The sequence below is a fragment of the Moschus berezovskii genome, chromosome 11 (assembly GCF_049115385.1).
Source record: "Moschus berezovskii isolate FMDL1 chromosome 11, NW_MosBer_1.0, whole genome shotgun sequence".
Taxonomy (NCBI): domain Eukaryota; kingdom Metazoa; phylum Chordata; class Mammalia; order Artiodactyla; family Moschidae; genus Moschus; species Moschus berezovskii.
The window spans coordinates 32461493-32475461 of NC_142470.1; the positions used below are offsets into that span (position 1 = coordinate 32461493).

The 13969-nt window shown below is 37.3% G+C and overlaps 1 protein-coding gene across 11 annotated transcripts in view; it reads left to right on the top strand.

Annotated features, from left to right (window-relative positions):
* NCOA1 (nuclear receptor coactivator 1) overlaps positions 1–13969 on the top strand; it is a 216191-nt gene that overhangs the window by 164163 nt on the left and 38059 nt on the right. For all 11 annotated transcript variants that reach the window (XM_088841224.1, XM_055399631.2, XM_055399630.2 and 8 more), the window contains 2 exons: positions 828–1008; positions 13348–13465. In XM_088841224.1, coding sequence (XP_088697350.1) covers positions 828–1008; positions 13348–13465 — 299 coding nt within the window. The remainder of the gene's footprint in view (positions 1–827; positions 1009–13347; positions 13466–13969) is intronic.

The following is a 13969-nucleotide window of genomic DNA, read 5'->3' on the forward strand; positions in this document are numbered from 1 at the left end:
CATACAATGGGATACTATTCAGCAACAGAAATAAAATGAACTACTACTACCAGAACAGCATGTCTAAACTTCAGAAATGTAATGTGAAAGAAGCCAGACGTTTAAAAAAATATGTACATATAATTCTACAATCTAGGAAGAAATTTTAGTTGAATTAAGTAATAAAACCCAAACAACTAGACATTTTATGTTTATGAATTATCTTAAGATAACCATCGTGGAATAATGTTGTGAAATGTCAATTTTCTCCTGTGCCTAGCCACAGACAGATGTAGGAACTCCCTACCTATAATAGAAAATACTTTTCCTACTCTGTTAAGTCTTTAAATGGGAAGTGACCTTTCTGGGATATTTGAAGTTAATATTCATTAAAAAAAATTTCACAAACTTTAAGAAATTATTTTTAAAAAATATGTCAATGTAATTGTATTTTTTACTCCTTCATAAAGTAAGCCATTTTATAAAATTTTGAAAAATATGACAGGAAAAAATCACTCATGATGTTATTGTCATAACACAGTACTCTCGATATCTCTTTCCAGTTCAATCTTTTTCCAGTGTGTACATTTTATACCAAAATATAATAGATAAGCACCGTGTGTATGTTGTGTTACATCCTGCAGTATATCAGTGCCATAAACTTCCACATGTTGTTCCAGTGTTAGGGCATGCTATTTCATTGAGGCCCCAGTCTTGCTAATTATTTCTTTCTTCATTCTCTCATAGTCACACTCAATTCATGTTTTTTAAAGGAACAACTTGTTTTCTACTTTCTTTCAGGTGAAAGTGTAGAATGTGTTTCCTCTAACTTTGGTTTCCGTTCTTAGTTTACAGCTGACCTTGACCAGTTTGATCAGTTACTACCCACGCTGGAGAAAGCACCACAGTTGCCAGGCTTATGTGAGACAGAGAGGATGGATGGTGCAGTCACCAATGTGGCCATCAAATCAGAGATCCTGCCATCTGCACTTCAGTCCACCACTGCCAGGCCCACTTCCAGGCTGAACAGTATGTGTTGGGGACAGAACTTCATTTTAAATGTTTAATGATGATATGGATTAGAGCTTTGTCTCTCATAATTATTGCACAGACCTTTTGTTTATTGGGAGCGAAGTATCTTTTCATTAATGCCACAGTAAGTAGTATATAGTTGATTTTAGATATATGAATTTTAAGTTATAGTATAGCCTCTACTTTTTGATAGGTAATTTTAAGGTGAGCAGTTGATATTAAGAAGAGTAATTTTATGTTCTTACCGAACCCTTCCATAGTAGGACTTTCAGAAGTATAATGTTGGGTCAGATTATGTTTCCAAAGTGTCTTTCTTGAACACTAGTTCCATAAATTGTGAAGAAAAGTATTTTGTGCTGACATACACTGGGTAAATGCTTCATGACATATATACCATTCCTTAGTGTATATTAGAGATTTTATGAAGTCCTGTGTTAGAGAAACTAGTTTAGTTTTTTTTTTTGCTTTATCTTCATGCCAGTTTCTTTTTTAATTCTTAAAAAATTACACATTTTTTAAAGTTTACACTCCATTTACAATTATTATAGAATATTGGCTGTATTCCCCCATGTTGTATAATACATCCTTGTTGCCTATCTTATGATTTAAATTTAAATTAAATATTTCTTTAACCCAACATTTACCAAATTTTTCTTGATTATGGAATTCCTTTTGTCAGGTAATATGTGTTACCCCACAGAATGAGTTTTTCTTGGAGTCAACTGTGTTGAAATAGGTCATGACTGCTCTTGTCCATGTTAATATTTTCCTACTTAAGAGACATTTTGAATAGTATATTTCCAGTTCATGAAGACAGAGCTATCAGATTATTTTCACCTGTCACATTTGAAGTTGAAAAAAATAGTGGTGATAATTCCATTGTGTGACCTTGAAAGTAAAGGAAGCTAACCAGCTCACTTTCAAAATTTGCCTGTCCCTCTTCTCATGGGACCAGATATGGGGCTTGTTTATTTCAGTCATACCTCAGCTTTTAGCTATCATGACACAATTCCTGAAAACTTACCAAGATTTCTAGGCATTTGGAAAGAAAAATCTCAAATCATCTCTGACATTTCGGGAAGCAGCTTGTCAGCTGACCAGAACAGGAGATGAGAACAGGAGCCTAGGTTGAAGTCTCACCTTTCCCATTTATTATTAATAACAGTTATACCTTCAGCAAATGAATTTTCTGAGCCTCATTCTCTTTATCTACAAAATAAGGATTTGCTGTTGTTCAGTTGCTTAAGTGATGCCCGACTCTTTGTGACCCCACAAACTGCAACACACCAGGCTTCCCTGTCCTTCACTATCTCCTGGAGCTTGCTCAAACTCATGTCCATTGAGTCAGTGATGCCATCTAACTGTCTCGTCCTCTGTCGTCCTCTTTACCTCCTGCCTTCGATCTTTCCTAGCATCAGGGTCTTTTGCAATGAGTCAGCTCTTTGATTATTATAAAATAAGAATTAGATGAAATGATTTCAGAAGTCTTCTAATTGAAATTAGACGCCAGACTCTGGTATATCAGGTACAGGTGGGAAAACAATGAGATACAAGGCTAAAAGGAGATAAAATAAGAGTTTGTGAATTCATTGGTTCGATCCTGGTCCTTCCCCTTCTGATGTGGGAAACAGGAGGAGTTATCTTTAGAGATACCACATGGCCAAAAGAAGATGTTGGGATGTGGGTATTTATGGGGAAATCCCTAAAGTGCAAAGGTCATGCTGCCATTTTAAATATCCAACAGTGGGACTTACCTGGTGGTCCGGTAGTTAAGACTTTGTGCTTCCAATGCAGGGGGCACAGGTTCGACCCCTGCTCAGAGAACTAAGATCCCACATGCCAAATGACATTACCAAAAAATAAAAATAAATAAAGTAACAGTAATAAGGGTCCAACAGTGAAGGCTACAAGCAGGCACAAGCCTTACACAGAACCCAACCAGTCAGTGTTTTAGAATACTGTATCTGTTTAGAACAAACACAGCCAAAGACCATCAGGACTTGAAGCCTGTAACATAAAAGAGAGCAAATTAACCAGACAAAAAGAGTATACAGTGGAAATATATAATGAGTGTATGGACTAACAATTTTTGAAAAGATACGTCATCCGTGAATAGCATCAGAAGAAAAAAAAGACAAAAGCAAGAAAGGACTTTTGGAAATTAGATATCCAAAATTTTTAAATTTCAAGAGAAATATTAGAAAATAAGACTGAGACAATCTTTCAGAGAAAGCAAAAGACAAATAGAAAGTAGGCAAGAAAAAGTTAGGTTGACCTATGAGGGCCAATAGAATTGACAAAAATTTCAGAAACAGTGAGGGGGGAAAGGAGCTTTCCAGGTGGCACTAATGGTAAAGAACCTGCCTGCCAGTGCAGGAGACACAAGAGAAGCGAGTTCAATCCCTGGAGAATCCCATGGAGAGAGAAGCCTAGAGGGCTGTAGGCCATAGGGTTGCACAGAGTCAGACACGACTGAAGTGACTTAGCATGCAGTATGCATGAGGGGGGAAAATGGAAAAGAAGATATTTTCAAACCAAAAAAAAAAAAACAATTTTCAGGGACTGAAGGACATAATTCTTCAGAGTGAAATGATTCAACAAGTATTCAGCACACATACACATACATACACAAAAGACCTGTACTAAAACTTATTATCATGTAATTCTAAAACATCAGAGATAAAGATTCTAAAAGCTTGCAGAGAGATGTGAATTGTATACAGTGAATTGTAATGACCAAAACTTGGAAGGTATCAAGCCACAGAAAGACATGGAGAAACCTTAAATGCATATTGCTGAGTGAAAGAAACCAACCTGAAAAGGTTACATACTTTAAGATTCTAACTGCATGGCATTTTGGAAAAGGCAAAACTAGAGACAGTAAAAAGAGTAGTGATTGCCAGGGAGAAGGATAAATCGGTGGAACATGGGTAATTTTTAGAGCAGTGAAACTATTCTGTATGATACTGTAATGGTGGATACATGTTATTTTACATTTATCAAAACCGCTAGAATGAGCAATGCAAAGAGGGAACCCTAATGTAAACTGTGGGCTTTATTTAATGAAAATGTGCCAATATTAATCAATTCTAGCAAATATACCACACTAATGTAAGATGTTAATAATAGGGGAAACAGCCTAATCTAAAAAAATGGGCAAAGAATTTTGAAATATACTTCATAAAAGAAGATCTGAAAGTTGCAAGTAAGCACATAAGAAGATGGTCAGTGTTTTTAATTATCAAGGAAACGTGAATTAAAACTATAATGCAGTACTGCTACATACTCATTGAAATATCCAACATTTTAAAAACTGACAAAACAAAATGATGGCAAAGATGTGGGGCAGCTTGAACTTTGTTGGTAGCAATGGAAAAGGGTAAAACAAATTTGGAAAATTGTTCAGCCATTTCTCTTAAACATGCTTTTACCATGTGACCCAGCAATTCAACTCTTAGTTATTGGAGACAGAGCCAAATGAAAGCATGTGTTCATCAAAAACTTGACCACAAATGTTCACATAGCTTTATTCATGATAGTCTCAAACTGGAAACAATTTGAATGTTCATCGACAAGGAAATGGCTCATTTATAAAATGAAATACTGCTCAGTAGTGAAAAGGAAGGGACTGTTAGTACAGGGCATGAATTATTCTCAAAAATATGATGAATGAATAAAGTAAAGATCATTGGTTGCCAGTGGTGGGGTAAAAGTAGGGAAGATTGATAGCCAAGGAGCTTGAGGGAATTTTTAAAGGTGATAGAAATATTCTGTTTTCCTGATTGAGGTGGAAGATTATGTATCAGGTGAAAGTGAAGTTGCTCAGTTGTGTCCGACTCTTTGCAACCCCGTGGACTGTAGCCTACCAGGCTCCTCTGTCCGTGGGATTCTCCAGGCAACAGTACTGGAGTGGGTTGCCATTTCCTTCTCCAGGAATCTTCCCAACCTAGGGATTGAACCCGGATCTCCCGCATTGGAGGCAGACACTTTAACCTCTGAGCCACCATTAAACTGTACACTGAAAGTCAGTGCATATTGTAAACTCTATATTAATAAAATTTACTTTAGAAATACCAGACATTAGAATGATTTCTGACCTGGCATCCAACTTCCAGTAGTTGTGAAATCTGAAATAAAGACATTTTTGAATATAAAAGGGCACAAATACTTGCATAGTATGTTTACCTTCTCTAGTTAAGGCCCTTGAGGATATATTGGATTGGCCAAAAAGTTCATTCGGATTTTCTGACAAACTTTTTCGCCAACCCATACTTCAACAAATGGAGAAAACCAAAAAAGAGAGGCTTACAGGGTCCAGGGAACAGAGGATATGAAAAGAAGTCCAGGAATGATAGGTGATCAGCCAGATTAGAGAACAACACATGTAAATTGGAGTAGCAGGCCTGAGTCTTCTGAAAAGACAGCCTCCAGGGGAGAAATGAAATTTCTCTCTGAGTTTATAGAAAAGATTATTGATAGATTTATGTCAAAAATGTTGAAGCATCTGAAAAAGCCTCCTAGAAAAGTAGGAAAATGAAAAAAATAAACTGTTAAGAAAAATGAAAGCATGATATAAGAAGGGATGTTTGTATACAATATGACTTAGCAGTAAGTAATATTTGCATAGTCCTAAGAACCAGTCCATTCTGAAGGAGATCGATCCTGGGTGTTCATTGGAAGGACTGATGCTAAAGCTGAAACTGCAATACTTTGGCCACCTCATGCGAAGAGTTGACTCAATGGAAAAGACTGATGCTGGGAGGGATTGAGGGCAGGAGGAGAAGGGGACAACAGAGAATGAGATGGCTGGATGGCATCACCGACTCGATGGACATGAGTTTGAGTGAACTCCGGGAGTTGGTGATGGACAGGGAGGCCTGGCATGCTGTGATTAATGGGGTTGCAAAGAGTCGGTCACGACTGAGCAACTGAACTGAAATGAACTGAAGAATCTAAATATTAACATTTTATTTTTAAAAAAGCAGTGATCTCTGTTAGGGAATTGAGAGCATAAGAGGTAGTAAGAGTGGTAGATGTGAGAGAACTGAAACCCCATCTATCGTGATGGGGAGTCAGAAACTTAAAATGGAGATATTTTAGAAATAATTAGATATCAAAGAAAACAAACAAGTTGTGAATGGTTGTCTCTGTTGAAAGGGGAGTAATCAAAGGGTCAGAAGGGGCAAGACAGAAAACTACTCTTATTCGTAGACCTTTTGGTTCTGACTTTAAAGTTTTGTATATGTGCTAATTTGATGAAAATTAAAGTTAATAAAAATAGAAAGTGTCTTCTAGCTCTCCAGTCTGTGAAAGTGGAATGTTTTTCATTCATAATCTGTCTTGAGTCAGATAGCTCTTTTTTCTCTCTTGAGATTTCCTCCCCTGAATACAGCTTTATGTACATGTGCTTAGTCAGTCAGTCATGTCCAACTCTTTGAGACACCATGGACTGTAACCCACCAGGCTCTTCTCTCTGTGGCATTTTCTAGGCAAGAATACTGGAATAGGTTGTCATTTTCTCCTCTAGGGGATCTTCTCAACCCAGGGATTGAACCTGCGTCTCTTGCCTCTCCTGCATTGTTAGGCTGATTCTTTACCACTAGCACCACGTGGAAAAGTTTGTAAATAGGCCAGACGCTTGCTCCTTGGAAGAAAAGCTATGACAAACCTAGATAGCTTATTAAAAGGCAGAGACATTACTTTGCCAACAAAGGTCTGTCTAGTCAAAGCTATCGTTTTTCCAGTAGTCATGTATGGATGTGAGAGTTGGACTATAAAGAAAGCTGAGCACTGAAGATTGATGCTTTTTAACTGTGGTGTTAGAGAAGACTCTCGGAGTCTCTTGGACTGCAAGGAGATCCAGCCAGTCCATCCTAAAGGAGATCAGTCTTGAATATTCATTTGAAGGACTGATGCTGAAGCTGAAACTTCAATACTTTGGCCACCTGATGTGAAGAATCAACTCATCGGAAAAGACCCTGATGCTGGGAAAGATTGAAGGTGGGAGGAGAAGGGGACAACAGAGCATGAGATGGTTGGATGGCATCATTGATTTGATGGATATGAGTTTGAGTAACCTCTGGGAGGTGGTGATGGACAGGAAAGCCTGGCGTGCTGCAATCCATGGGGTTGCAGAGAATCGGACACGACTGAGTGACTGAACTGATGTGAGTAGGTTGTCATTCCATTCAGACTGAGTGACTGAACTGACTGAACTGAGGCCAGAATCTGTTAAACCTTGTGCTGCAGTGTTGCTGAAAGCCAGAAACAGAGGTGTGAAATGAGGTAAATGAGGAGAAGGTGATCGTTGCAGACCGTGTTTCCATGCAAACAAGAAAGAAACAAGGAGGAAAGAAAGGAAAAGAGAACAAAGGACTGGAGAAAGAAAAAAGAAGATGAGGACAAAAATATAATAACTCACAAAGGGAAGAGAATAGCCTCTGAGTCTCTGCCACCTCTAGCCTCTACACTGTCCACCACTACCTTTGACATGAGCCAGACTCCATTATCAGATGGCTGATTCCACGTCTTAACTTTGTACCCAAAGGTCTCGCATAGGACAGTTGAACTATTCACCACCTATTAGAACTCCTGGATCTATCTGCCATGTCACTTATCTTTTCTGTCACACTTACCTTGCCCTTGCCCATTTGCACTATATTCTGAGAGAGTCTCCAGGCCAGGTTTTCCAGATCAAAACTGAATCTTCAACCATATCCATCCTGCTCCTCAGTCAATCTATTGAGTTCTTTAAATTGTAGCAATCATGTGTGTGGAAATTTTTTTCATAGAAGTCTGTTGCCTTTTATATATATGATAGACTTTTAAATCTGTGTATTGATAAATTTGGCATACTTTAGGGTTCATCCATTTTTTGTAACAATCCTTTTTTCTTCAAAGTTTGTTTCTTTGTTAAATTTGCCATCTTTCCTTCCTGCTGTGGACTTTTCTTGAATGGTTTGGTGAACTGGGGCTGTCTGTGCTGAAAAAGACCTAGAATGAAACACCGCGGTAGCTAGAGTATCTCTTCAGCTAAAGTGAGAGGCCCTTTTGCTCTGGCAGTGAATGTAGGTTCTGATTATAGAAGCCCTGATGTTCAGTTGTTGTTGTGAAGGAGTGGGGGCTGGTGAGAGGGAAATCCCTCATGGCAGCCCTCGCACCCACTTTGGAGATTCCCTGGGCAGAACTCCCACACTTAGTCATGTCCTCACCACTTTAATCCCATGGGCAGACGCCAGAGTCAGCTGCACTCAGAGCAGGGCCTGGTAACAGCTGTTCAGTTGTCCTTTAATTATCCCAGCAATCACCCGTGGCCTGTTCCTTTACTTGCTCAAATGACCACTGAGCCTGGAGTTGTTCTGGTGTCCCTCTGAGTAAACTCCCTCTTTTGGAAAATCTCCCCTTTTGTCCTAATGTAAGTTTTTCAGTTTAGGTGAACTTCTCCATCAGTTTTATCTTTCCATCTGTTTTGTTTTCATTGTTCTAGCCAGCTACCATGTTACTTCTTTTACCTCTCCTTCAGCTGTAGATTTATTGTCCCCTTTCAGTTTCCTTTATTTCCATGAAAATTTTGGGTGTAGAATAAAATAGAGATGGTAAATCTGTCACATTGAACCAAAAGTTTTCCGTAGATCTACTTATGAACAAGAAAACTAAGGTCCAAAGAAAGAAAACACACACACACACAGACAAAAACTTGCCCAAAGTTATCCAGTTAGTGTACGCAGAACCAGAATTTAAATTTCAGCCTGCCTGGTTTCAAAACACATTGTTTATAGGCACACACACACACTCCCATGCAGTGTGACCACGTGACTTAAATAATTTTGTTAGAAATGTACTATAAGAGCACATTAAAAGAATTTAGGAAGATCTTGATCAAAACATATAATGTGCTCTCTTAGCTGCTGCTGCTGCTGCTGCTGCTAAGTCACTTCAGTCGTGTCCGACTCTGTGTGACCCCATAGACAGAAGCCCACCAGGCTCCCCCGTCCCTGGGATTCTCCAGGCAAGAACACTGGAGTGGGTTGCCATTTCCTTCTCCAATGTGTGAAAGTGGAAAGTGAAAAGTGAAAGTGAAGTCGCTCAGTCGTGTCCGACCCTTAGCGACCCCACGGACTGCAGCCTACCAGGCTCCTCCATCCATGGGATTTTCTAGGCAATAGTACTGGAGTGGCTTGCCATTGCCTTCTCCTTAGCAGTACCTTCAAAACCTCTGCCATGTCTTTTTGTCCATCTTCAAATTCCTATATTTTAAAGGTTTGACTTTTGAAGTTTTGTGAAGTAATTTGGAGCCAAATTTGTTGATCCAAAAAGAATAATACTTTTAAAAAAAAAACAGAATCAAAGTTAGATGTAGTTAGAAGTATTTTCTTGAAGGGCTTGTATACTAGATAAGACAGTTCTAGAAGAATTCCAAAAATATTTGAACACTGGCAACACTACTGAAGTGAATGAATGACCTCCTGCTCATTTTTTTGTTCTGTGAACATACACATTCTGAGGTTTAAAATTTTTTTTAATTTTATTAATCTGTTATACACTGAGTGTTGCATAACCCTAAATGTTTCACATAAAACATTTTCAATATTTTTAAAAATCCATTTTTAGTTCCCTGTTTTTGAGGTTGTGTTTAGTGTGTTGTGACTATTGGTAGGCATCTTTTGCTACTGCAGGACTTTAATTAATAATCTTACATAGTACAGATAGTTGACTACATCTCAGAGTATATCTGAACTGTAAATTCTGAACGGAATTGCTGGATCAAAGCATAGATGGATTTTGCCAAGTGGCCTTTCTTATGCCTGTTTACACTGTGATAATGTTCTTCTTTCTACACATCCTTTCTAATAGTTTGAATTATGCACTTTCTCATCTTTGCCAGTCTGATGAGTTTTTTAAGTATCTCAGTGTAGTTTTAATATGTATTTCTTTCATTGTGAAATTAGGTTGATCACTTTTCAGTGCTTTTTTGTGACCTGTTATCTACTGGGTTATTCAGTTTTTATCTTACTGATTTATAGTTCTTTTTGTATAGTAGAGAAATCAGTCGAAGAAAACACTATAGCTGCTGTGCATAGTTAACAGCCAAATGTAACACAAAACTGAACCACAGTCTCTTTACTAACAGCTGAAGAAAATTAACTGTGGACATCAGAATCACTAGATGCTGAATCAACTCTTAGTGGAGTAAAATGTGCAAAAGCCACCCTCTTGATTTAACAGTGCTTTCTACTTTGTGTGCAGAAGAAGTTTTTAAAATTTTTAATAATATAAGTGTTTGTTTGTTTTTTTTAGCTGAAATCACTTTGGCTAATGGGGATATAAGATTTTATTTTAACCGTATTTAAAATGGAGAAAATATGATGCTGAGCCCTTTGCACAGGTTATTAAAAAAATTAACAGCTTGATCAGGAGTCCCTAATAGCTTGTTTTCTACCCCCACGTCAGCTGCCTCTCTCCAGCAGAGACTAGTAAACACAATAATGTGTCCCTTTAAAACTCACTATGCCTATCTTGTGTAAGAAATATACATACTTACTCATGTTTGCAACAGAGACACAAACATGACCAAAAGGAGTAGGTTTTTTCCCTGGATAAAGAGAGACAAATTGTGTATTTTGTACAACATTCCAGCAAATCAAATTTTTTTTTTAAAGAAGTCAGTTTCTAAAGGAAGTCCTAAAATGTTAAAGTGACTTTTAGGATAAAAACCAACTTCTTTTAAGTATATAGCCAATGCAAACAAAACTTTTAATTGAATCAGTGATTGATTGGGTTTTTTTCCCCTAGTCACCAAATTTAGCACAATAATCTTACTTTATTTTGAAAACATTTTATCCAACTTGTTTTCTTAACCTTTTTTCCCATCACGACTACTGTGAGATACTATGTCCTGTTACTGAGTCAAACTATTCTGTGATACTAAGTCTTGATGGTAGACAGCCATGTAAATTTTCTTTAACTCTTAAATATAATGATTTTGTTTACGTTAGATTTCTAAAATGGAATAAGACAGGAATTATTGTGTGGAGCAGAGCAAAGGGACAACTTCAGATAATCTTCTCTGATCAACTTTCTGATTGAAATAATGAGAAGAATTAAGTGATTACTTTCCCTTCACCTTTTATTGTTGTTGTTTGGTATTTTTTTGCTTTTTTTCCCCCAGAATCATACTGAATTTGATTTCTGTATCATTTGTCATGCTAGAGAAGACAAGTTTAATTGCAAGCTATAATTTTTTGTATTTAGCAGTGAATGTGCTTTTATGTGCACTCCTATATTTCATTCATACTAAATATTGAATATATTTCAATATGTAGTCAAGTTAGATTAAGTGAGCCTAACATGATTTATGCAGTTAATAATGATCAGTATGCAGCATTAAATAAGTTTGAGGGGCATCCTTAAATCTACTTATCTCCATTCATTAAAATGAGGAATTCTACCTAATTGTATATTTTCTTAAGCCACTAAGGTATTTTTAGTTTTTGTTAGTTTACTAAGGCTGCCATAATAATAAAATACCACAGACCAGTGACTTAAACAATAGACGTGTATTTTCTCACAAGCTGAAGGACGGAAGTTCAGGTTGAGGAGGGTCAGTAGGTTTGCTGTCTTCTGACGCCTCTCTCACTGGCTTGCAGATAGCTTCCTTCTTGCTGTGTCCTCATGGTCATCTCTCTGTCTGAGTCATCTGTGTCCTAATCACCTCTTCTTATAACACCAGTTATATTGAAGTGTTTGAAGTAGAGCCACCCTGACAACTCTTAATCACTTCACTCAAAGCCTTGTCCCCAAATTTAATGACATTCTGAAGTACTAGGGGTTAGGGCATCAACATATAAACTTTATCCTTTTCAAGATTACAAATAGCCATCAGAAACACTAAAAGAAAATAAAGTAATCCTTAGTCTCACAACCTAAAATCTACCAAGAATATATAGCTTACCAGATTTTTTCTATTAATATATAGAAATTTTATAATATTCTGTTATAAGAATAGACTCATCCTGAATATAATGTCTTGGATTATACTTTTTTCATTTTTCATTTATCAGCATGTTATAAATATCTATACCATAATCCATTAATCAATAAATTTCTGGAATTTAGGTTCTTTACAGTTTTTTCCCTAATAAAAGTAGTACAGAAGTAATCAAAGCTTTCAAAAAAATTGTACATACTGCCATGTTCCATTGTACTGTAGTGCTCTGCTCAGTTGTGCCCGACTCTTTGCAACCCCAGGGACTATAGCCCACCAGGCTCTCTGTCCATGGCATTCTCCAGGCAAGAATACTAGAGTGGGTTGCCATTTCTACTCCAGAAGATCTTCCCGCCCCAAGGATCAAGCCTTCATCTCCTGTATCTCTTGTACTGGCAGGCGAATTCTTTACCACTACACCATAAAGCAAAGTTCAGCCTCATTTTTTTCATTTGTCATCATTATAGACAACAATTATCATACCATTATTGTACAGCTAAATTCTCAGTTAACCACGGTAGAGTTTTGTCCATTTACTAAATGGCCCCAGTTTGCAGTGCACTTTAGCTTCTGATTCTGCCTTTTATAGAGCATATTTTATCTTTCACTTGCATCTCTCAAACATTTCATGACAGTAGCACTGCCCCTGCTTATAGCATATTGTCTGCTGGGAGGGATTGGGGGCAGGAGGAGAAGGGGACAACAGAGGATGAGATGGCTGGATGGCATCACCGACTCGATGCACATGAGTTTGGGTGAACTCTGGGAGTTGGTGATGGACAGGGAGGCCTGGTGTACTGAGATTCATGGGGTCGCAAAGAGTCGGACACGACTGAACAACTGAACTGAAATAGGGTATAGACTGAAAAAGCAGTTAACTGAAATTGTTATGATCGTCTTTAAAATCAGTAATTTCTGAAGAAGTTCTAAGTGATTCTTTTATGGTAATGTATAAAAACCTTTAACATCACATTTTCTTTGTATGTATTTTGTTTACTTATTTATTTATTTGGTTGTGCTGGGTCTAAGCTGTGGCATGTGGGATCTAGTTCCCCAACCAGGGATCAAACCTGGGCCCCACACATTGGGAGCATGGAGTCTTAGCCACTGGACAACCAGAGAAGTCCAGATTCTCTTTGATTCAAAGAACTTTTCTCACTTTCTCATTTACCTGTTATTATGTCACAGTCTAGATAGAATAAATTTCTGAATAAGTGACCTTTGTATCATTGAGGTAGTATTTTATAGGGGAAATCTCACTCTACTATATAATATATTACTTCTGAAAAATATTATCATCTTCTCTTCTGTTTTAATACATCCTGACTTCTAACCTTTCCTTCTTTAACCAGGATTACCTGAACTGGAATTAGAAGCAATTGATAACCAGTTTGGACAACCAGGAACTGGTGATCAGATTCCATGGACAAATAATACAGTGACAGCTGTAAATCAGAATAAGCCAGAAGAGTGAGTAGTACATTTTGTATATTATCAAGTAACAGATACCATCTTCTACAGCAAAGAATTGCTTTTCCCAAACTAGATTCCAGTTTGTATTGGTGTTTTATAGATATTAATGGAAGGTGAAGGTTTAATGAAAAGGATGGGGGAGGACACCAAATCAAATAGATTTATTTACTGCATGACTACAAGACTAGTGTATATTTTAATTACCTAGAGATTGATATAGTATGCAGCTTTATTTTTCATCTCTTACTTTGCTTTGATTGATTACCATAAAATTTCTGGGACTGGTAGATGAATTGGCCTCAGCACAATAACTCTATTGCTCTTGAGTTCTTAGTTGTATAATTATTTTGTTCAGCTTTTCTCTTCGTTTGGAGCAAGAATATATAAGAAGGGAAGATACTTTCTACATCTGCTTAGTATCCCCACTTGAATAGAATTTGATTTCTTAATCCACACAGGTAGCTCTATTCCAACACATACAGTACATCTCATATATAGCAA